General features: G+C 39.0%; 1 protein-coding gene across 1 annotated transcript in view; it reads right to left on the bottom strand.

Moving 5' to 3' along the window:
* Window positions 1-2,687: 2,687 nt before the first annotated feature.
* The window catches only part of GALNT5 (polypeptide N-acetylgalactosaminyltransferase 5), a 40,551-nt gene continuing 19,052 nt past the window's right edge, over window positions 2,688-24,186 (bottom strand). The window contains exons 4-10 of the mRNA XM_057746047.1: window positions 18,767-18,902; window positions 18,029-18,148; window positions 15,633-15,750; window positions 14,300-14,623; window positions 9,837-9,917; window positions 6,828-6,989; window positions 2,688-3,231 (exon numbers count right to left, since the gene is read on the bottom strand). Coding sequence (XP_057602030.1) covers window positions 3,091-3,231; window positions 6,828-6,989; window positions 9,837-9,917; window positions 14,300-14,623; window positions 15,633-15,750; window positions 18,029-18,148; window positions 18,767-18,902 — 1,082 coding nt within the window. The 3' untranslated portion in view covers window positions 2,688-3,090. The remainder of the gene's footprint in view (window positions 3,232-6,827; window positions 6,990-9,836; window positions 9,918-14,299; window positions 14,624-15,632; window positions 15,751-18,028; window positions 18,149-18,766; window positions 18,903-24,186) is intronic.

Genomic DNA, 24,186 nt, shown 5'->3' with positions numbered 1-24,186 from the left:
TGTGGAAGTTAAATTAAAGATGTTACAACAAATAAAGATGGTACTATCTGGTACTCTTGGTACTATCAACTCCATCCTCTTGCAATGAAAGCCCCTGGAAAATCATTCTAAACCATTCATGAAATCAAAGTTGACTGGGAAAATTGAATTCCTATACACTATAACTGGTATCTTTGTTCCTCTACAATCCCTAAGGGGATTTTAGAGGCAAGGTGTTTTAATATCTAAGAAAGTATTTCCAAATCAGTGTTCGAAGCTAATGATACATTGTGATCATGGCGCCTGGTGGTTTTTGCCCTTGTGAATGACAGCTGATTGAATGTCAGCAAGCAGAACAGAGCAAATTTGATGCTGGTGATAAAACACAGTTGTAGAAACAACAGCTGTGTCATCTTTCAAGAGAGTAGGGTGGAATCTCTGGGTAACTGTTGAAAACAAGAAAAGAACTGTGCAAGCTGGAAGGCTCAGAAGCACTCAGATGGTTTGATAAGTTAGTTTTTGATCAAATAAGTCCTCTAAAGTATTATCAATTATGCTTGTGTTCAAGGTAAGAAGAAGCATAGACATTTTTCTAAGAAAAGGCAATAATTTAAGGCAATCCAGGGAAAACTCTGAAGTCCCCAAGAAAAGGGCCCCCTATTGAAGAACTTGGGGCTAATTAAGACCCTAATGTGTCTCATCCAAGGGGTTATCATCAGAAGTACCAAAAGACTTAGAGGGCTTTATACCTTTATTGCAGTCTCCTGAAAACAAAAATTACAGGGCAATGCTTGAAAGAATGTTGGTAGTAGATTTCACAATTAGTAATAGTCTTAAGGTTTGGTCCATGAGATTCCTAACTACTGATTAGTTCTTTGCTTGTCAGAATAATTGAGTAATAACACGGTAAAAGCTGCATTAAAAATTCTACCAAAGAACAAATATGTGATGTATGAAAACAGTTCTTTGTTATATTGACAGTATGGATTCAAATATAACTTCACATAACAAGTATGTCACGGTAAAGCCAGGAGGAGCATACACTGAATAGACCACAGAAGCTTCTTTTGAGCAAAAACATTCAAATTTCTTCAGCTGGTATACCCAAAGGTAAGTGTATCCAAAACATAATTCATCTTTTTCTGAACAGAGTTGACACTTTTGGTGGGAGCTGTTTTTGAATAAAAGCTATTCTTTAGACTGGCAGAAAACTTTTCAACATTTTTTCAGTTACATAAAGAACTGCATGAGGCATTCAGCATATTTAGTTTCGTCAGCAACTCAATTAGTCCTTTGGTGACTGACTTGTGTTTTATCCCCCAAATGGCTCTGTTTTGAAAATAATAATTTCATTTTCTAGTCATTGTCTTATCTCATCTGGAATGTCAATTATTTAAATAAAACATTTTAAATATGATGCAAATATGCAAAACTATTTCCTCTTCCAATTCTTAGTTATTGCTCTGCTTTTGTGTAATTAAACAGGAATTAAAATTTAAGTAGGAAATCAGAACTAAAGATGCCCAGTTTTACCATCAGCTCAACTGCACAGGTTTTTTTGTGGGCTTTTTTGTTTGTTTTTGTTTTTACTATTAATAAGCACACAGCATGATTATCCTCCAGAGACCCAGCCCTAACCAAAAAATTTATGTGTCTCTTTCTTAAGAATGTTGTGGAGCAGATTTGGTGAAGCCAGTGGCCCTGTTTCTGGAGATCCAAATTCTAATCCTGATTTTCTCACAAACTGCCTGGAATTTTTAGACAGGAAATGTGATTCCGGGCATCAATTTCCTTACCTCCTGGTATGCCTAAGATTAAGTGCTCAATTTGGATCAAAGAAATATTGGAATTTTCCCAAAATTTATCAGTGTTATCTTTGTGCCCACATCTAGGACTTCATTCTTTTCTTCCCCCGCAGAGCTGCCACATCCCCTTCCTGTTTTGGACATGTCTCGGACAATTTTTTCTTAACTCTCTTCCTAACTGTTGTCTCATTCTCCTCCCCTTTCTTTATGTTTCCTTCATTTTATTTCTATCTTGAAATCTTTTAGAGCCCATTTTTAGCGTACTTCATCCCTGTGAATACTGCTGAATCTAAAGCAGTATTTTCACATAAAAGAACTTTCATGTTTTTCAGGGCTCTATTTCTGCTTTATTCATTTCAACTCCCCTTATTTGCTCCTACATTAGAGTGGGTTCAATGATTAAACGTATTTTTGGTTATTACAGTGTGCGGTGACCCATCCCCTATTTCTTTGCATTTTTTCCTTTTTCAAAATCCACATAAGTCTAGAGGCTACTAGTACGGCCATCTTTTAAAGTGAAATTTAAAAGCACAAAATGAACGGAAACAACATCCATGTCTAGAATTGAATAAGCATTTGACTTCCTCACTTAAAATTTTTCCACTGACTCAGATTGGGAAAAACATTATACAGTCATCTAGATCAAAATCCTGCCATCAGGGAGTATTATATCAAGACTATTTCAAACTGTTAGGTAAACACGCACACAGTTGAGAGGGATTTCACCAAGGTGAAAGCTGTGTGTTTCTGAGGTCTTTTAGCCTAGGAACTCAAGTAACTTTCCTCTCTTTCTTTCTTTCTTTCTCTTTCTTTCTTTCTTTCTTTCTTTCTTTCTTTCTTTCTTTCTTTCTTTCTTTCTCTTTCTTTCCTTCTTTTTTGTTTTGTTTTGTTTTTTCTTTTTTTTAAAATAGCAAATAAAGGACCAGGTTCTCATTGATTATACCTACTTGTGGACCAAAAGAGCTGGTATGATCAGACTCAGTATCATTGTGCTTCTCCAAGTACTTCTGTCTTCATTTCCAGTTACCTGTTAGATGGTATGAGGAAACTTGCGGGCTTTGTTCCAGCACAGGGTGCAAAGCAGACAATTGAAAAGGCCACCTAGTGCTGTGGAAGGACTCCAATACAATGTTAGACTGTTTCCCTGAGTTAACTTTTGGTAGCTCAAATACTGTGATTTTTAAAAAATCGTCCATTCAAATGTTTTAAATTTTGAAAATTTTGAACTAGCACAGAGAAATTGTCACCAAGTTCACTGTCATAGTCACCATGTCTAATAGGTTTATTAGACAAAGACATCAGTTCCTCAGTCTTCATAATATTTTTCAAATTTCCACTTTTGATATGGCTTCACTGGGTCACAAGCAGCAACTTTCAGGGTCTTCTGAGAAAAATTTCCTTCTAAGCATAACAGCTGATGAGAGTTTCCAAAAACAATATGATTCACCTGGAGAGAAAGGGGATCTGAGAATAAGCCACAGACCGAATTTGACAATTGTGATGCAAGGAAACAAAAACCAATTTTAAAAAAACCAGGTAATTATATTTTTGATATTTTAGGAATTCTCCTGAACAAAATTAATAACGTAAACACAGGTTTTAGGCATTATTGTCTTTATCTCAAACTAAGTTCTCACATTCTCCAAGCTACAAGACTTTTAATTCTTCAGGAGGCAAAAGATGAATTTTCTGATGATATGGCTGATAACTGTATTATTGAAAGGAAATAATTCCAGGTGGCATTTACTATATTCGATGGCTGACACTCACAAAAAGTGAGTTAGTTAACTTCTGATGTCCATGATTTAGAATGCAAACTTGGAATACAAAGTGCTAGAAATGATGCATTTCATTTATGAGCTTCCTACCATGATCTCTCATAGTACATGATGCCTGATGTCCAGAAAGTCCAGATATAATTAGAAAAGTCACAGGTATTTCAGAGGGTTCTATTATTGCTTACTATTTATTGAATGTCCTAGAAATGATCAATAACCTACTTAGAACTTGCTCCTGGGTTTATAATTTTTTAACGTATCAATCCTCTCAATTATCCAATACTGCGACAAAGGTCATTTTAGTTATATATATATAGTTATAGGTATATAGTTTTGAAATGCTTTAAAAATTTATCAAACAGGAGTGACTCCATAATAATTTATTTTAAAGATGCTCTTACAAAAACACTGTCACTCTTGTAGGATTTGGGGAATATGATGCTTCAATATGCTCAAGGTTTTGTAAAAGAGATGGCACTGGGAAGATCATTCTGGATTATCTACAGTGTTCTGCTGGTGGGTTGTAAAGAGGTAACTAAATAACTTGTTCCCAGCAAAAGATACAACGTGGAAACCAGTATTAGAGGGCCATCCCATATTCAAATCCTAGATGCCACCTGTGAGACTTTTCCTTGTAGGTGGCCACATTTCACAGCATTTGAGGAGGGCTGACCTAGGGAACATCTTTTAAATGCACATTCAGAAATGTATAATTTCAATAGCTCATTAATACCCTGGGTCAAACTCACTATCCCCTTTCCTCCTTCCATGAAGCTCTCAATGTCTAATACTTTCTAAAAGAAGAGACATATTCCTGTTATTTAGTCTTATTCTCCATTTCTCTTATTCTTTAAGACTTACACATCTTGGGGGACCTAGGAGGTTTAGTATGAAAACTGCCAAAATACTGAAAAAAGAAGAAAGATAATTGTCAAGATATTCATCTCCATGACATCTAGCATCATGAAAAGGGGAATCCAAGGCAGAAGGTAGCTATGTAACATGTTACAAAGTCATAGGCACAAACACAGAGGAGAGAGCAGCTTTCTGATTTTTGTCAGCTTAATTAAATTACTTTCTTTACAGATGGGCTTACCATTAGGGAGACCAGAATTGGGGCTATATGAAAATCAGCGAATAAAGGCTTCAGTTCTCACTGGGACCAATCCAGTTTATAAGTAAGCCCTATGTAATTTAAGGGCTCCTTGCTCCTAAATATTTTCTCAACTGCCTAAAATTTTTTCTGATAACAGATTCACTTCTGAAGATGAGAAATGTATTCTTTTTCTCATTCTCAATCTCAATCTTTCCCCTCTCTCTCCTCCTCTCTCCCTCTCTCCCTCCCTTTCCTTCCATCTATCATCTATCTATCATCTATCTATCTATCTATCTATCTATCTATCTATCTATCATCTATCTATCTATCATCTATCTAATCTATCATCTATCTATCTATCTATCTATCATCTATCTATCTATCTATCTATATCTATCTATCTATCTAATCTATCATCTATCTATCTATCTATATCTATCTATCTATCTTTGTCTCTCTATCTCTCCTCTTTGGCACAAGGTTAAGAAAGCAGAAGGTAAGATGTAATTTATTCAATAGATGGTTACAAATTTTCCCAACATTATGCAAAATGAAATTAGCAACTTACACACTAGTAATTCCTAATTTTTCTGAATAACTCAATCATAACCATCATCACTAGAAAGAAAACAATATTTTCTAGAAGGAACTGAAATATTACAGGGACCATCTATAGAAAGATTGGAGAAGGTGTTGCTTAGGTCTTAATTTTGATCCTGAACAGGAAGAAAAATGTCATGAAGAGAAAAGTCACGCCTGTGACGTCAAAAAGAATGGCGGCATTCCAAGGAAAAAAGTGTGCTTAATTTGCGGGGTCATCCCTGAGCAAAATGATGGTCCCTACATACTCAATGTATTCAGTGGATTTGGTGGCTACCTGCTAGGGAGATAGAAAATTTGAGAAGGCAGGCCTGAAATTATTCCTGCCACTCCAAGATTCTACACCAAAGCTTATGACTTTGTATCCTATTAAATTGTAATTGGAGAAAACAGATCTTTGAGAGTGAATAGGATAGAGCATGGATGTTCTGGTAAATATTCACAGCTGGACCTCTGGTAAAACATCCCCTGATCTGCAGTGTGAAATAAAATTCATACTTAGGGCAAGACAAGAAAAATTCAAATGTAAAAATTCTTCTCTGCCCTTTGGCCTCCCCTCTCCCGCCACTGTGCATGGTGTATCCACATTATACAACTGACCAAACCTGCCGCATCAGCAGGAATACCTGCCCAACCTAAACAGCAACATGCTCCTAGCATCAACAACTCCTTAAAAGATAACTGTCCTTCTCGATCTTGTGAAGGGTCACATGACCCACCACAATGGAGCTTAAATCTGGATTGTGTAAATTGTCAATAATACATCATTTAATGCGTAGCCCTCTGTCTCAAAAAACTTATATACACTGTCTTGACTTCTAATGGACGGAACAATTCTCAGAGCTTTCTGAGATGCTCTTTCTGGGTTATATCCTCAAATTTGACTCAAATAAAATTTTCCAATTCTTTCTGAGATTGACTAATTTTTCATCAACAAGTTTGGGTGTAAATTCTCCCATCATGGCCGGATTCAAGTTACCAGTGTGACACTGCTGAATGTGAAGTTGGCAAAAGCTACACACAGCTCCCACAAGCTGGTTGAACTGGCTCCAGCACCCCGTCAAAGCCTATGCCTCTGGGAATCAGAGGGCATGAGAAAGTCCCTCTACGTGGAGAGGAGGCAGGATGTGGAACCAGCCTCATACTAAAAAGTGCAGGGCTTGTGGGAAGCACATTGCTTCTTGCCTTTCCCATATACTGTCCCTATAAACTTTTCTGGTAACCAATGAGAACCAATTCTAGCCCATAAGCCTTTCTTTTGGCATTGTTAATTGACTGAAGCAAATGACTTTTAGAAACAAAGATGATAATAGCAATATAACCAAGAGAACCTGGAGACTCCTCCATTTAAAGTAACTGATTTGAAATAAATTTTGTAAAAAAGAATAAAAAAGGACTTGACAATTTATAAAATATCTCTTTATCTCTCTGTATGAACTTTTACACTGCCTCTGTCATTCCAAACACATTTCAAGCTTCTGACTGAGGAAGCTGACAATGAGCGTTTTATGTTCCATTTAACTGAAAGTTGGATTTGTGGTAAGGAAGAGGTACAAATATTTTGCTTACCAGTTCTGGATGAAAGACAGATGTTGATTTATGCAGCCATTTTAGCCCTTTGTTTCTGTTATCACAAGGGTGCGGCCTCAGGGCTCCGTTATCAGGGACCGGAGCTAAGCACCATTCTCCTTGTTTAATAAGTCTTAACCAGGTGTAATTAAATTGTTGAAGCTGTGGGTGAAATGAATAAGAAAGTGACTTCCGGCAGCACACACAAGTAGCAGCTTTGTCAAACATTTTTGTTAGTCACTCTTAAGAATATAGGCACTCTAGTCAGATGTTCTGTGTTCAAATCCCGGTGTTGCCAGTTTCAATTCTGATCATATGGGCATATTACTTACCCTGTCGAATCTCATTCTTAACATTTTTAAGTTGGATAGTTATAGCATCTATCTCCAAAACTTGGGGTAATGTCTGTCAAGTGCTGAGCACACCGCAAGGCCTCAATAAGGGTTAGTTGCAATAATAAAAATTATTTAGTAAAATTGGTACCTGTCTGTGAATGGATGCTATTTTAGGTGTTCTGAATGCCAGACTACCCTGGTGCCTGACCTATTGGAACATTCAAACCATCACATGATTCAGGCCCCAGCCACTGGGGCTACAGGGAGATCTAAGTCACAGTCCTAAATTATTTTGATGGGAATTATGATGCTTCTTTTTTTAAGACTAGGCAACTGACTCCTAGAGGCTTTGTTCTATTATAGGAAAGGTTAAACATCTTTCTTTGCTTATAGCACAAGGCTTCAACAGGTTGCACTGTGCAGCATCCCCTAGTTCACAGGAACTGCTCTTGGAGATGTCCAGTTTGGGGGAGTTACCAATGTCTAAAATAAATATTGTTTTAGGTAATGGAACCATGTTTTTAATTGTTTATAAATATTTTTCTCCGGTCTTTTTTACAACCTAGTTCTATCTGCCTTGTCAATATACTCGAAGGCTCTGGGTCTGTGGGAAATTTGTTGTTTTGCACCAATACAAACATATTTAAAAAAACAATGTGCTGGTAAAATCTATCTAAATACTTTTATCTAATGAATCATTTGTAATGTGACTGAGATTTATATTATCAAGTATGTTATTGTGTTAGAACTTTCCACTCGAAGGGTAGTCCCTGGACCAACATTAGCATCTCCTGGGAGCTAGTTACAAATCCTGAATCTTGGTCTCCACTATGGACCTATCGAATCAGAATCTGCATTGTAACAAACTTCCCGGGTGATCTGAGTGCATGTTAAACTTGAGAAGCAAGGGCATGTGTCATAAGGATACACACAGATTTATGTGGCTACTAAGAGAAGCTAGCTGCTGCCTTTAAAAGGGACATTTCAGCTGGTTGAAAAGTTAATAAGGAGACATTTTAAGTAAGGTGAAGGGTAGGACTTGATGGTTCAATCCTAGGGTTTTATTCCTTTTGAACTTTTTTTGGATGAATGCTGCAGTCACTTGCTTGTTCTTAAGCCTCATTAATTCCCCAAACTAAGTTAACTTCTTCCATGTTCCTTTACTTTTTATTACGCAAACCAACCAAAAGAAGCAGGAGCTAAAAATGAGTAACAAGACAAAACGTAAGATGGGCGTTTGTGGAAGACAGGGGTTACATAATTCACACTTTTTGTCTCCTAGCATCCCTTCAAGAGATTCAGTGGTGATTTAGACCAGAACTTGGGTTTTCAAATAAAATAATGGTTGATCAGACACAGAAAGTCACTATAATGATAAGTCTTGAAGGATTACATTATTTAATATTTTACTTTCACATAATTTGGACTACTTCTGGTTTTGTTTTACACTTTATGACTTTATTTCCTCTTTGAATAATTTATATGTGAAAATTATTTCTTTCAATTGATTTTTGACACTTTTCTTCTCCCCCATCTCCTCGTTCTAATTAGAAAGAACTCCATTAGCTTCAAGTTTACAATCCATAGCTGAATTACATCAACAGAGATGACAAAAAACCTTTCCTTTTTCCCTAGTGTCAGCTTTGAATTAAGAGGTAGGATGGGATGTGCTTGAAAATTCAAGCAATATCTCTAACTCAAAGCAAAGGAGTGAGTCTTGGCAAGCCTAGATTCTCATCACAAAAAAATCTATCTATCAAAGAGTTACCTGCAATTTTACAGGGCGGAGTTCAACTTGAATGAATGTTCCTATTTAGTACCCAAACTGATAACTATCCCCACAGAATGAGAGGGGGTAGGAAAAATACGCTGGAGAGGGAGGTGCCCCTGTTCAGAGCTCACCTCCAGCCCTGCGGAGTCTGTTCTCCTTGGCCCTACTCCCTCTTAAATGTTGTGCTCTGAATTTGTTGAAATTTTGCTACAGAGTTTTCCACCATGGATCATGAATTGTGCAATTTGTACTACTCCCTTAAGATGTAGGATAATGGGGATGAGGGGTGGAATCAGAGAATAAAATTGCTCCCTTAGATTAATTATTTAAAAATATGTACCGTATTTATTTTCTTTATCATTTTGTCTTTATATGTAATGTGTTACTTTTCTCATTTTTGTCTTTATTACTATAGCAGTGAACATCTGCAGAGCACCAAATGTTATATTGTTTTACAGGCTTCATATGTATTATCTAATTCCATCCTCACACCAGCTTTGGAGTAGGCACCATGATCACGCCATTTACCTAAGGGTTAAGGAATTTGCAGTTAACACATTTTTTTTTTTTTTACAAGTGATGGAACCAGAACTGGGTCCCTGGTGGGTTGACAACAGTATCTACCTTTATTCTCTCAGTCACTGTCTTTTACATTTAGAGGTGGGTCACTGTCTTTTACATTTAGAGGTGGATCTTGGTGTCACCAACTGTATGGATTACAAAGAAATGTAGAAATTAACTACTGTTTCTATAGGCAAAAATGAACTTCTCAGGTGAGTGATGAATATGTCATACCCTGCACTTGTCACCTACACCTGCACCTACTATCAACTGTACCTACTATCAACTGCACCTACTATCAACTGTACCTACTATGAGAGAGAAAACCCCAGCTCAGCATACCTTGCTACTCCCATCACAGTCTTCCAGAATGGCTGTGGTGTTTTTGATGGAAATGCACTTACCCAAGGCCACGTTAATAAGCTAGGAGGCAAAATATAAAATATGCATTAAGAAAAAAATATTTTGAAGTAGAACAAGACATCCAGAAAACACAGAAGATAAAGCTATAATACGGTTAAAAGATGGTTAAGTTACCAGCCTAGCATCACTTGGCACTATACAATTTTATTGGTTGCTATGTCTAACAGACACATAATGTGATCTTGCTAAAGTACAGCTTCAATCTGTCAATTTAGGCCTGTGATTCAGCCACAGAGGCTTTTAATTAACCCTTGCCTGGAATGCTGAATAGGAAACGAGCAAAAGGTGGCAGGAAAAGTCATTGTTTTCTTGTCCCAAGTTTGTCTGATGCATATATTAAAAGTCAATGCACATACTTGCAATTTAATCAAACCAGCGGTTATGGACTCTGTTCCCTGGCTGACCCCTCCAAGCTATTTGACTGCTTAGGCATTGAATCGTAGATAAATTGAGTCCTTCAAAAACAGCAGAGTCCAGCTGACTCCTGGTCAGAATCTTCCTAATGACTCAGGCAAGCTACAATTCATTACGGGGAAGTCATGAAAGCTAATACAGAGCCAAGCTTAAAGGCACTTTCTGGCAGGCCCCCAGGTTTTTAATGGATTTACAGGGTCCAATATAGAGGCAGCTTTCTATAAGTCACCACTTAATGTGGAAAAATGTTGATTCCCTTGCTTCCCTTTGACATTCTGGGCAGGTCTAATGAGATGCTGGGTTAATAGTACAATTTGGACTTCTCGGATTTCTAACAGAGCTGTGTGGAGCTAAGTCCACGCTCAGGGAAGCCCCCTGTGCTGGGAAGTGGGCAGGTCTTTGTTGCCAAGGACACTATTTGTGCCCCTTCCTGTTCCAGGGGGCCTAACCAAGAGCTCTAACTCTGGAGCACTGTAGGCTGCAGGCTGTGTAGCTCACAGAGTTGCCAGACTTCATAACACAGTGCTCACTGGGTTGGTTCTCACGTTTCTATGTGTAACTTTTCCTGCAAGAAAGTAAGGGGCATCTCTAGGGTTCAGAAAGTGCAGGGGAAAAAAAAAATTAAAAACAAGAGGGAATATTGCAAATATTGGTAAGCAGGGGACCAATATTGAGCATGGATAAACCATAGAGTTGGAATTGAAGTCTTCCACACACAGATGGAAAACTAAAAAGTTAGACCCTCAATGGAATTGTTTACTAGGGAAAACAACCCATAGGCACAGGGAGACAAAGGGGAAGCTAGAGTCTCCCTTGGGAATCTGAAACCTTACATCCACCTTCATTTGGGTTTGAGATGCACACTTACACTGCTAGCATTGACTAGGAACCCTGACAGAACCCTTAAAGCACAGAAATAAACATAAAAATCTACCAGTTTCATTACTTCTGGGGTGACTGGCACACACAACAATTCTAAAAGGACAATCTCCATCAGAAATCCTCAAAGGAAGCTCTATTTACAATTTAAAGTGACAGATTTTGGGAGGAGATCATCCACCATTAGTAAGTGGGGAGGTCCTCACCATGAGGTCCTCACCATGAACTTCAGGGAAGAGAGTTGATGAAAGTGCACGGAGGTAGAATAATCCTGGAGTTGAAAGAAAGGAAAGGGTGTCCCAATTGCTCTCTGGATCTTAACAGAAATAAGTATAAAGTCCTGTACTTATAGATTATTCAGAAAATATCTTTAAGTGAGTTTGGAAAACCCTGGCTTCAGTGCAGTTGAACAGGTTGCCCTGCCTCAGAACTCCTCAGAACCTTCAGTACCTAGGGCAGGTTAATGTTTCGCTTGCGGCTCTGAGAGGCAATGTGGTACGAGAGTTTGCCAAATACATTTGACCACGGAATCCTATTTTTGACAGCACAACTAATAACTTTGCCCAGAACAGTGTTTGGGAACCACTGGTTTAACTGATTTCTTTGTATTTCTTTCTCACAATCCCTTCTTCCAAGCAGTGAAAGACATTAGAAGGAAAGAAGACTTTCCCATCCTTGCATCCCCCTCCCCTACTTCATGTGAAGCTCTGTTTCCCTTCCCTCCTTTTTGGAAAATTACTAGAGAAATGGCTTTCCTTCATACAGAAATGGTCTATGAAATGCTAAGGAATTGTTATTCTTTATCTCATTATGAATTGTTTTGAAAACTGGTTTTTCACTTTGTATTTTTAAAAATTATACCCATGTTTTTATTGTAAACCATGTCAATCTTTTTTTTTTTTAAATCAGGAAGTACACAAGTTTTAAATTATCCATTTTGAAATAGTTTATTTCCAGTTTAGGAGGTGGGTGTTCTCTACGGTTTATCTCAGAATTGCTGAACACTAGGCTAGAAGCTGTTTGCTGAGTTTAATCCAATATAAATACAAATTATCGGTGAGGTTCTTTTACTTATTTTCAAATATTTTTGGTTCAGTGAGAAAATATTTATTCTTATTTTTGAAAAAGTCAAACTTTCCTAAGTGTGTAGGTTGAAAGAAGGGAAAATATAGAGCAAGTAACAAAAAGTTGTGCATTTTATTTTCTTAGAACTTTACATGATTACCTATCCAAAATAGTGGTCTAGTTAATCTTACTCTGAATTGCCTGGAGAAAGGTCTTTTTTTTTTTTTATCTTTTCTTTTTTAAATAGTTATAATGCTCCCTACTGGTTGCTTCAGAAGGGAGCAAATGTCATTTCATTAAAATTTGTCTAAGGAAGACAACAAATAGGGAGGAAAATAGAAGGAAAGAATTTGTTAAAATCATTTAAAAATATTTTCTGCCTGTTGTTGTATTATAGCTCAGGCATCCAGCAGAAGCCTGTTTCGTTAGGAGAGATCTTCAAAAATTTCATGGGAACTATTATATAAGCAAGCCTTAAAGAGGAGGCAAAAGGTAGTTTTCTAGTTCCCTCTGGTGGTTAAAGTTCAGTAATACTCTTGCTAAGATTCTGTTGTTAGAACAGGAAAAAAATTACCATGGTGAGAAATTCTTTTTATTTTATCCTGCTCAGGAAATAGAGTCTTAAAAATGCAAATTTATTTTACAGGCATATTATCTGAACAGTGTATAAACCCAGGTTATTCTTCCTAATGGATTATCTAAGATAAAATATCAGGTTGAACCATCTGAAGTAGCAGTTATTGTATTTTGACCTACAAAGATGGCAACTGTGTTATACACAAACAGGTTACATATACTTATTTGTCAGTTGAATTCTATAAAAGCAGAACAAACTCTCAGATTTGTTTCCTCTCTTTCCCACTTTTCTGGGATCTCCCTTATACCAGCAAGGGAAATGGCCTTACTGAGTGTACTTGTTATCAGGAGATTCCCTAGTCAGAGAAAGGTTGGTTTGTACAATCCACTTTCTAGGGATAACTGAAAAAATATGGCCTAAAAAGAGATTAAAAATTTGTATTACTGAGGAAGACTTCTAGGTCAAGGCTTGACTAACCATCTCTAAACCCAGTTTATGGCAAGGGTTCTCATATCTTGTCATCCTCTTCCAATCACTCATAGAATGGGTTTGAAATGGCTTCTTTTTTTTAAGAGTTTCTCTCCTTCCTTGATTTTTTCTTAGCTTTGTACTCTATCCAACCTATCAAGTTTGGCTTCTTTCCTTTTGGTATGTTATCTTTGCCCTGGGATTTTCTCTGCTATTATCTGACAATTTCTGTTATTTTTAATCCCTCTTTGAAATCTCTAAAACTCTAATTAAATCATGTCATCCCATTGCTTAACCCTGCCCGGTAACTTCCAATTATATTCTGACGAAAGAAAGAGAGAGAAAGAGAGAAAGAGAGAGAATCCTTACACTGCCCACGAGGACCTGTGTGATCCAACTCCTTCCTCTCTCTTCACTGCATGTGGTGCCATTCTTCCCTCCTTCACATCCTGATAACAACATCCATCTTCTTTCCAGTTCTTAAAAGCCTCAAACCATCATCTGTCTTTCTCGCACAAAGGGCATCCTCTGCCCAGGGCTCTCTTCTTTACACCTTGGCGAACGCTTGGTCTTTTAGGCCTGGCCTTCAATGTCTCCATAGAGTTGACTTAAGAAGAATTCATCACTTGTGGCCAGTTCCCTAAATAAAAGTTATTATCTTTCTATCCTACTCAACTTTAATCTCCACAGAGAAGGAATCAAGCCTACCTTATTCATCACCCTGTAATGCATTTCTGAAATACTGCCTGGTTTCTTGACACTCAGTAAGTGTTTGTGGAATTAATCAATGAACACGGCCGCCTGAAGCCTTCCCCAAGTTTACCTGATGTATGTAGTCCTCAACCACACTTGGTCTCCTCTGTACTCATACTTGGTGTTTATTTATCATGTAATAATTCATTCTTCCCCACACATTTTCAAAGGAATTTTTGCATTGTCTTTTCACAAAATCAGATTGTAAATTGCTGTTTGAACTTACCACACCACTCGCCCTCGCAATGGGAGCCTTCAAGTCTGGAAAAACATTCTCCAAGTACCATTTGAAACTCTTGCATTTTAGTTTCTTTCGAAGTTCCCGTTGTTGGGTGAGGTTTCCGACTTCTAACCCTTGGTCTATGAGGTGATCCCCGTGGCCGTAGAAGAGCTCCTTGTACTCATCGAGCCAGACCTCCGCCACCCGCACCAAGTTCCGCTCCACTGTCTTCATCCGGTCTTTGGGGAAGGAATACGGATTGTCATTTCGGAATATGTGGCCCACTCGGGAACAGGGAATGATCTCAATTTCACCACCACACATCCACACCTGGAATAGTTTGATGATATGCAGCAATGATTAAATGACTGTCCACAATCACAGGAGATTAACAATGACAAAAAAAAATCTGATGACTTTTTCCCCCCTGTTTGCAGTAATTCGCTTCACTTCTAAAATCCTTTTCAACAGAAAATTAAACTCAACAGGTTTATTTATTTTTGTATTTTGCTGTGGACCATTTTAGGATTATTAAAATATATATTTTCTCCTTTCCTATCCTGGAGTGTAAATCTTTTTTTTCCTAAAGAAATCCTCACGGAATCCCAATGTATGAAATATGTAACATGAGTTCCTACTTTAGTAGAATGAAGGAAAAGAGTATACATTTCCATTTTTTCAACATCCCCCTCTCACATCTTGGAATGATCCACATGACTTGTGGAACACATCTGAAGACCATTCTTTTTGGTCAAGAGCTCAAAGTAATATCCCTGTACTATATACACCCCAGTCCATAGGAAGGAGGTGTGTTGGATGGTCTCCACCATGGCTGCTACCACCGCTTTCTCAGATATTGATCAATGGTTATATAAATACCCAGAGTTATCTGAGATGTCCTAAGTTGCTGTATTATCTATCGCCTGTTGGTGGCCTACTCTAGAGGCTGTTTTTATTTTTCTGTCACTTGTGGTCTCCAAGATGGCTCATTACGAATTAATTTCAGTATTTCTAATATATTAGAAAAAATCATGAGAGTTATTTTGTATCAAGTATGCATCCCACAGCATTTACACTGAATGGCAGACAATTATTTCCCCCACACTCAGATGCAGAAACCGTGTTGTGAAATATGAGGGAGCGCTGAGAAATTTCATTAGAGCTATTGATTCTTCCAAATTCAATCTGGGATATGAAGACATTAATCCAGAGGCCCTAATATTTCTGTGAAATTTCCTCCCAGAGGCAGTCACATATATGATTGTATTAGTAAAATGAAGCAATTTCAAAATGATAAACTCTTAATTGTAAAGAGAATTTGAGAAACACTTGGTGATACCTTGAAAGAGAGCTCCATATTTTCTCCACCCCAAACATCGAGCCCAGGATCGTACGTTCCAAGTTCAAAAAAGTAATTTTTATCAATAGAAAATAATCCACCTGCCATGACAGGGCATCTACAAAAAGAAAAGTTGGGTTTTTAATTTTGCATGCCTTGGGAGCTCCACTTTTAGAATGGGTTCCCTATTAGGAGGTATTTTAGAATAGTTACGAAGTGTGGGGAGTTCTTGAAGTAAGTCACAAATGGCACCTAAGTGACATTCCCTGGTTCAGGACTTGATTAGGGTCAGCAAAGATGGGGCCTGGAACTAGGATTCTTACTCGTCCTTTATGCTCTGACACAAATTCTCCAGAGATGTTATTTTTAATAACAGTTATTTAGTGCTGTTTAGGGAAGACCTGGCCGGCACTGTTGTGTTATATATGTATTAATTCAGGTCTCACAAAAATCCTGAGTATGTACCACTAAGAAACTACAACACAGAAAAGGTAAGAAGCTTTCCCGAGGTCACAGATGGGTGCGCTCTGTCTCTGGGGTTCTAGTTTAGGTGGTCTGGCTTGACTCTATGATTTCTGCTCCACTATACTGCCTCAACTGTACACAAACTTTACTGACAGCTTATTATGTGGCAAACACTTCTGGCCAGTGGGAAGTTGCTGTAAAACAAAGGGAGATCAACTCGATGACGGATGATGCCTTAGAGGGCCAAGACGGGGTGGGGGGGGGGAGTCGCAGGAGGGAGGGAATATGGGGATATGTGTATAAATACAACTGATTCACTTTGGTGTACCTCAAAAACTGGTACAAGAGTGTAAAGCAATTATATTCCAATAAAGAGCAAAAAAAAAAAAAAAAAGGACTTTGTATATAGGATTATCTGATTTAATTCTCAAAACAGTCCAAGAGGTAGCTACTTCTATTAGTCTTAATGTAAAAACGAGGAAACAGAGACCCAAAGAGTTTAAGTAGCTTTTTAATGCTCATACCACTAGTATGTACTAGAGTTGAGATTTAAACCCAAAGGGTCTGACTCCAGAGCCTTCACTGCTATTGATCATGGGGAATAGAAACTACACTTGAGGCAGCAGTTAGACAAGGCAGTGATCACTTCCCACGGTGGTCACCATGGAGCCAGCTGAAGGCGGTGCGTGTGGAGAGCCTGCCTTGCATTTAGGCTGTGCAGCTATCTCCAGGGTAAAGTAATTCCTGTCCCACACCTACCTCCCTTCCTGCAGGATTTATGTGCATATTCTCTCTGTATCCCAAAAGTCCTTACCAGACTATACAGAATGCATTCTCTTTCTACCATTATGTTGAATATAATCTGAACTCAATCACTACACAGATTCCCACAATGGGAGTCTGAAAAAGGCAAAGATATTCTGTAGGTGTAGGATCAGAGCAAGAGTGCTAAATCCAGGCAGATCCGGGTCTGAATCCCAATTTCTTCTTTTACAAGCTGTACATCCCCAGGAAAATTACTTAACTCTCTTAAATCTCAGTTTCCTTATCTCTATAATTGGAAAACCACAACCCTTCTCCTAGGATGAGAGAGAGGTTGCTCAGTGCTTAATAAATGGTTGTACTCTTACTTCACTTGCTGGGAGGATCAACTGTGAACGCATCACATCTGGCACGATATGAGGCATGCTTTTCTGAGGGGTAACTTCAGGCAAAGGAGGCTGCAATGCACAGGTTGGGCTCAGGCTTTCTCTTGGGACCTGCTGGCTTACGTCTGCTCAAGTTCTCACTCCAACAGGGAAAGCTTCAGGGTTCCCACGGCTCTGCCTGAGGCTGGCTGAGGGCTTGTCCTGAAGGTCTAGCCTTTGGGGGAAGTGTTAGGAAGCCCTCACTTGGGCTTCGGGTCTAAGCTGCGTTCTTCAATTCAGTTTCTCCAGCAATAAAGCCCCAATTTTAATTCTCATTCAGCTTTTGTGTCTATTTCTCATTTTATTCATAGAATTTGGCACCCTTCCATAGAAAGTATCGGATTAGACGCAAAAAGAATTAGTATGATATTTCTATTGCTATTATTTACTCTTAATTTTTACTCATGTTGACTCTAATATTATGTGTGTTTATATAGCATTTATGCAGCACATTTAAGTGGCTTATGCTTCTTAGCTTGCAAATCCCAGAGAACAGGAGCAGTACTTGTGAATTTCTCTGGTTCAGGGTTGAACAGGGTGCAGTTGCCCACTTGAAAGGTGAGTTTTGGTTGTGGGAAACTAATTTCTCAGGAAAACTTTTTTTGCTTTTGGTCATTTATTGGCTAGAACTGTAATTCTTGGTGGTCTCTAGACTGACAGCGTATACTTATTTTGGGGAATTCTCCCTATGCCTTTATAAAAAGATACACGACTCCTTCCTAATCTTAAGTTTCACACACTTACCTTATTATATCAGTTTCTTTTATTTTGTTTTTTGCAACAACATCCGGAGGAATTGTTCTCCAACCAAAGTTCATTGGCCACACAAAGATGCCTCTTTGAAAGTTGTCCACTGTCATGTAACTAGTCCAGGAAAAAAACCAAAGTGCTACCTGAGATCCCATATACATACTTAATCAACCTGACATCATGTCTTGTGTGAGTAAATGAAACAAGTGCTTATGCAGATGATTTTAGATCGTCACAAACTTTTTCACAACATTTCAATAAAATGTATGAGTATAATTTGCATCAGTGACTAACTGGCTGGGTTGCTCACTTTTAACTTATACTTTTCTTTTAATAATGTTCTGGCTATTTTTGAGGAAAAATAACCCCACTTAGGAATATATACGTGTATGTGTATGTATACATACATATATATATATACATACACACACACACCACAAAAAGAAGCACTAATCTTAAGGAAAATAAGTATTTTGGGGTTCAGCTGAATAGAAAGAGGAAAGACCTGGACAATGAGTATTAGTATGTATTGGCATTAAGGGTTAAGCATTTATGATAGTCAAATAAATAACTGGATTGATCTTGCTTTGATCTCAAGAGTATTTCTGTTTAAACAGATAAATTGTTATTACTTAGATTTGCAACAATGTGCCTATGAGGAGTGTGACGAGTACTTTCTGCTGCTGGTTAGAAACTCACTTAGAAGTATCTTGTGGAATATGATAATATTACCTCATATCTTTATCATTGATGACTTCAATGACTGGACAGGCTACTTTCTTTCTACTTAAATAAACTCTTTCCAGAAGGGGTTCCAACCAGCCAACGTTACATTCCACGTGAGAATCTAAGAATGTCAACACATCACCTACAGAGCCAGGAAAAAAAAACAATTATTTGCAAATGCAATACACTGAATGTGTGTACTTCACGTTCAGAGGTCCTGAGGATTGCTCCAGAAAAATGGTTGTAAAGGCGGTAGTCTTTTCTTCTCCCTGACTTTCTTCCTTGTCTCTCTGATTTCATTCTATAATGAAATGAAACGGAAATTTTGTTTCTAAGAGTCCCTTGGGGAAAACATCATTCATGTTTGGAAAAAACTGATAAGCCCCTTAGAATGGGGAGCCAAGGCTCTGAAGGGAATATTTGGTATTAAAGGTAGTTGCTTTTGTCCCTTCTAAGGAGGGTGGGTCCCATGAACTCTGGGAGTGGAGGACTGAGACTTTGTTTTACAGAAGACAAGGAAGAGTTTGAGATTAGAAGGTTGGCCTTAAGAATGATGAAGAGGAAAAATCGTTCCATGTTACAGGAGTGAAAAGAAATTAAAGTGGGAGAACTAGTAAGACTAGGAGGTAGTTTTAAAAGGGTTATGGAAGGGGGAATGGGGAGTTGTTTAATGGGTACAGAGTTTTAGTTTCACGAGATGAAAAGAGTGCTGGAGATTGGTTGCCCAACAGTGTGAATGTACTTCACAGTGAATGCTACCCTTGAAAAACGACTCAGATGGTTAATTTTATATGTGTATTTTACCATAATTAAAAAAAGAAAAAGGAGTTACAGGAGAAGAAAGAGGAAAGAAACTTGGGGGCTAGAAATAATTGTTATGAATTCTTTTCTTTCCTGTTAGTTGTGTGAAGTAACACTCTCTGCCCAGTGAAAATTTAGCAATGGTCTACATTGTTCTAGATGATTTTATACAAGTGGAGTGTGTGTGTGTGATTAATAATAACCAGAGGAATCTGGGGCCTGGCCAGAATCCTATGTGTAATCTTTCAAGCCCAACCATAGGCAATTACAAAAGATTCACCTGGCCGGCCTCTTGGGGAAGGCTGCCCTCCCCACACCAGATCTGGTTCACAGCCTATGCCCTGAAGGAAGTTACAGTCAAGGACTCAGGCCCTCCTGCCCCCTCAGCTGGACATGCTCTTAGGTAGAGCCGCATTCCTGGCCCAGGTTCATTTGGTTGGAGGCTCGCTCAGGCCAAGATCTCTGCCTCACCTTGAGGGTGGTGGGTAGATCTTCAGGACATTTCCCCCCACCCCTAGTCCTTCCCCCTTTCTCTCATCCTGGTCCCCAGGCCCTAGAATTGTTCGGGGCTCCTTAGTAGGTGAGATGATCCAACAGCTGCTCTGATGCACCAGCCCATTCTTTCATGGGGAGAAATGAAACACAGGGAATCAGTGCTTTCTTCTGTTTTCCCTCTTACTTATGCTGTTTACTTATGTGATCGCAGGAAGTGATTAAAGACTTGACTGTTACTTTTATTTTAGTTTATTGTATTAACTGACCACTCTGACACCTGGCTGCTCGCCTCAGCATCTGACAAACCTACAATAACATCACGTCTATTCGGTGCTTATTCCAAGCCAGACACTGTTCTAAGCATTCTGTATGACTGTCTTGTTTAATTTTTACAACAAACCCAAAGCAGAGGTCTAAGTTTTATTCTCATTTAAGAGAAACAACGTAATTAGGCAAATTTTCCACGTTTGCACAGCTAAGTGGCAGCCTGATGATAGACGATAGATAGTTCATTCCATTGCCTGTGTCCACTCCCTCCCCCCCCCCCCCCTCCCCACCAAAAAAGCCAAAAAGAGACAGAGCTATGAGTATGGGAAGGTTTAAAGTAAAAGCAGAAGACAATAGCAGGTAAAGAAAAAGGTGCAAATAAATACCTGGATAATAGATCATTATCTACTGACATCTCTAAATCACTTCTTAGTGAATAGATTCAGTATCCTATTAATTACCTGATTAACAATGGAATGTTTGCATGAGGTGAAGGGACTTAGCCAAGGTCTTGATGGGGTGTGGTCTTAAGAAGTCTCTTTAGACAGAAACAGGCTGTGCTAGGCAGAAGCCCCCCCCCCCCACCTCATCCCCTACTCTTGGAGACAGCAGTTACATCTCCTGATCATTTGGGGGCCGGGGGGATGGTTCCACTTTCCAGGGATTATGGTTGGCTTGACAATGGAAGCCATTATCTCCTAAAGGTGTCCTCTTGTATAGCTCTCCCCCTGTTGTGGGGAGGCTCTCAGGGTTCATCTAGGCTTGTAGGGTATATAAGCAAGTCTGCTAACGTTTTCCTGGGCTAGTGGTATAGCACGTATAAAAGACAGTCTTCTTTCTCTCACCACTCCTACTCCTGATCCCTTCAGATCCAGAGTCTAAAGAGCAGTCCCTACTAGACTGACTGTCCCTATTCCCACAGCAGGCTTGCTGGGTGGAAGGGTCTGGATCTACTTCCTCAGTCCCCAGGGGCAGCAGGATGGATCCCCAAACTTGCGTTCACGTCCTACTTGGCACAGATCCCCGCAAAGATTTTCATTCATTTGCTGCCAGGACCCGAGGGAAGCAATATCTCCCCAAAACATAGGCTGGAATTTCATACTGTTCTATTTTGGGAGATAAGAGAATCCTCCCATGCCTGAATGTCACGGCTCTACATTCAGACATTTTATTTTAAAATGAGATCCCAGGAATTGGAACAGGGAGCTGTCTGTGTTGCTGACTCCAGGTGGGATTTCTGGTTGTGGTGGACATTGTCTGTGCACACCTCACACACTGTTCCTGACCCTAAGGGGCCGGGAGGCGTGGTGAAATGGACATAGGGTTGAAGTCCCCCAGAACTGCCTTCATCCCAGCTCTGCTTTTCTTAGCCACATTGGATAAATTACTTAACCTCTTTGAGCTTTACCTTATAGGGATATTTCTAAGACCTACTTCATACCTAAATTCCTAATAGGTAGCTAATATGATTACTGTTTTTCAATGACTATTTAGGCTAGAGCTCAAAATAATTAACCCAGTCTTGCTGGCTACCTGGCAGGGTGTCCTGAGAGTAGATCCCAGAAATGCTGGATTGTTTGCAGACGGGTTTGGTTGTAACATTTATTTTTTAATTTTTTGGCCAACTCAGACCTGCTCAGTGTGCCAAATAGCTTTGGCTCTTTGTTGAGCACGAACCTCCACTTATATTTAGGTGACCAGCTTAGGATACTGCTACTAGCACCAATTAGTGCTAGAATGTCGTGTTTAGAATTCCTTGTTGAATGTGGACCTTCTGCACATTTAATTTTACAGAATGATTTATAAGTGATGCTAAGGAAACCACGTGTTTTCCCTGCAGCAGAAACAAGTTGTATAAATTTATAAAAGCACCGTTGCTCTTCAGGAGACCTGAGAGTTGACCAGAAGTTAGATGTTACTTGTTGTCCACATACTAAAAGTTAGTCAACCGATTCTTTGGAACACTCACAGCGATGTCAAGTATTTTGCTAAATGCCATGTTATGAAGGAAATGGGAATCTGATCTCTACTCTGACTCTCTGGAGTACACTATTGAACCTGCTTGCCTGCAGGCTGCTTCTGGCAGGGCCATAAGTGGCTCATTGTGTTCAATACTGGCATGAGATCTGGATAGATGGTTTCCTCTTTGTGCCTCAATTACCCCATTTTTTAAAACTTCTGTTGCCTTTGTGTAAAGGATCATGGCCTGTCCTTCAATCTTTGAAATCCTGCCTGGCTGCTCTAACTCCTCATTGATATGAAACAACTGATTGAACCTGATCTTCTTGCCTGAATCAGATTCAGAGGAAGAATCTGTCATGCCCTGGAACCTGAATGTGGAGTGGACATTGCTAGAAGTCCAGAGAGTTACAGAGAGCTACTTATCATTTTGTAGAAGACTCTTTCGGACTCTCAGAGAGCCTGGTATTACTCTGAGACCAAAATGGGGCCAACTCAACTTCTGTTTCTGCATGTCCTTGGATATCTGTTCTCAACCTTGACTGTGGCTTCCCTTTCCTTCTCTTTGAATCCTAAAGGGTAAGTCTTTAGGGAACAAGAGCTGTCAAGGCCTGTCAGGTTGTGGATTCAGAGTCTTATCTTTGATCTCTTTGTTTGGTAAGGCATCCAAGAGAAGACTCTACAGTGGTATCTTTGCTGACTTCTGATTGCAGAGACTCTTCAGACCCAGAGTCCTCTGCTGCCTATGCTCTACTTGTGAGGTCAGGGGAATGCCTGCAGGAATTGGGGAGAACTCACTGGGCCAGCCAGCCCTGCTCAATGTGTTCCCTGAGTGGTCCCTGAATTACATTCTTGGCTAAAGCTGGTACAGGATCCCCTGAATTCCCTCGTACTCCCCATAAGGTTCGGGTGCACTTCAGGGCAGTAGGATTTATCCTTAGACAAGGTTGTTATTAACCCCATCCAACAGACCTTTCTGCTTCTTTCCAAACTCAAACATCAGCCCTCCACTAATGCTGTTCACAGGGAGGCCCACAGACACTGCCATCTATAGGGAGATAGGGACAGAAATTGAGAACAAGTGTTTTGAAACTTTATAGCAGTTTGCCAGAGTAATTTGTTAATTTATTGTCTATTTCATATATATGTGTGTTGTATATATATACATACACACATATAATTATGCATATATCTATATTCGTATATGTATATAATTGCATATATAGCTATATATTTTTCCCATTTCTCTTTTAGGTAATTCATTTTTATCATCATTTATAAAGGGGTCCACAAAAATAGAACTTAGGAAAAGAAAGTCCTCCCGTGATAGTTTGGGAAGCCACTCTCTGCTGCACAGTGGCAAGCCATTAAAATGCACCTCGCTGGGGTTTTTCAGAGTTGTGACCCCTTAGTGAGTCATTAAAACAATTTAGTGGGACTGGCCAGAATCTAAAAAAATAAATAAAAAAGATAGAAAAGAAGATATTAGAATCCATCATGCATTTCTCAACATGGGTCGTGGTCAAAAGAGTTTGAAAGTTACTAAACCAAAGCTGAGCTAATGTGTTCAAGGGCGTTAAGGAATGATTGAGGAACAAATGTACACTTTTATATTTGGATTTATGAAATTCAAAGAAATTATTTTATGATTGTAACTACAAGTAACTGAGCAGGCCAACAGCAATAGCTTTGATGGAGTTCACTGCACCCCTTCTGAAGGCGGCCACTTGTGCTGTCTGACAGTTTGGACTGTTCTGGAGAACATTAGCAGCATGCTCTGTGCTCCAGGCAGGCAGAGAGACAGTTTTTATAAGCAGTACAGTTTTGGTCCTGTATTCCTCAGCTTTCTCTGTATGGATGTCTAATTTTCATCTCAAACTTAGATGGACAAAATCAGAACTCAG

This window comes from Hippopotamus amphibius, chromosome 8 (assembly GCF_030028045.1).
Source record: "Hippopotamus amphibius kiboko isolate mHipAmp2 chromosome 8, mHipAmp2.hap2, whole genome shotgun sequence".
In the NCBI taxonomy this organism is placed as follows: domain Eukaryota; kingdom Metazoa; phylum Chordata; class Mammalia; order Artiodactyla; family Hippopotamidae; genus Hippopotamus; species Hippopotamus amphibius.
This window is presented reverse-complemented; position numbering and strand designations above follow the sequence as displayed.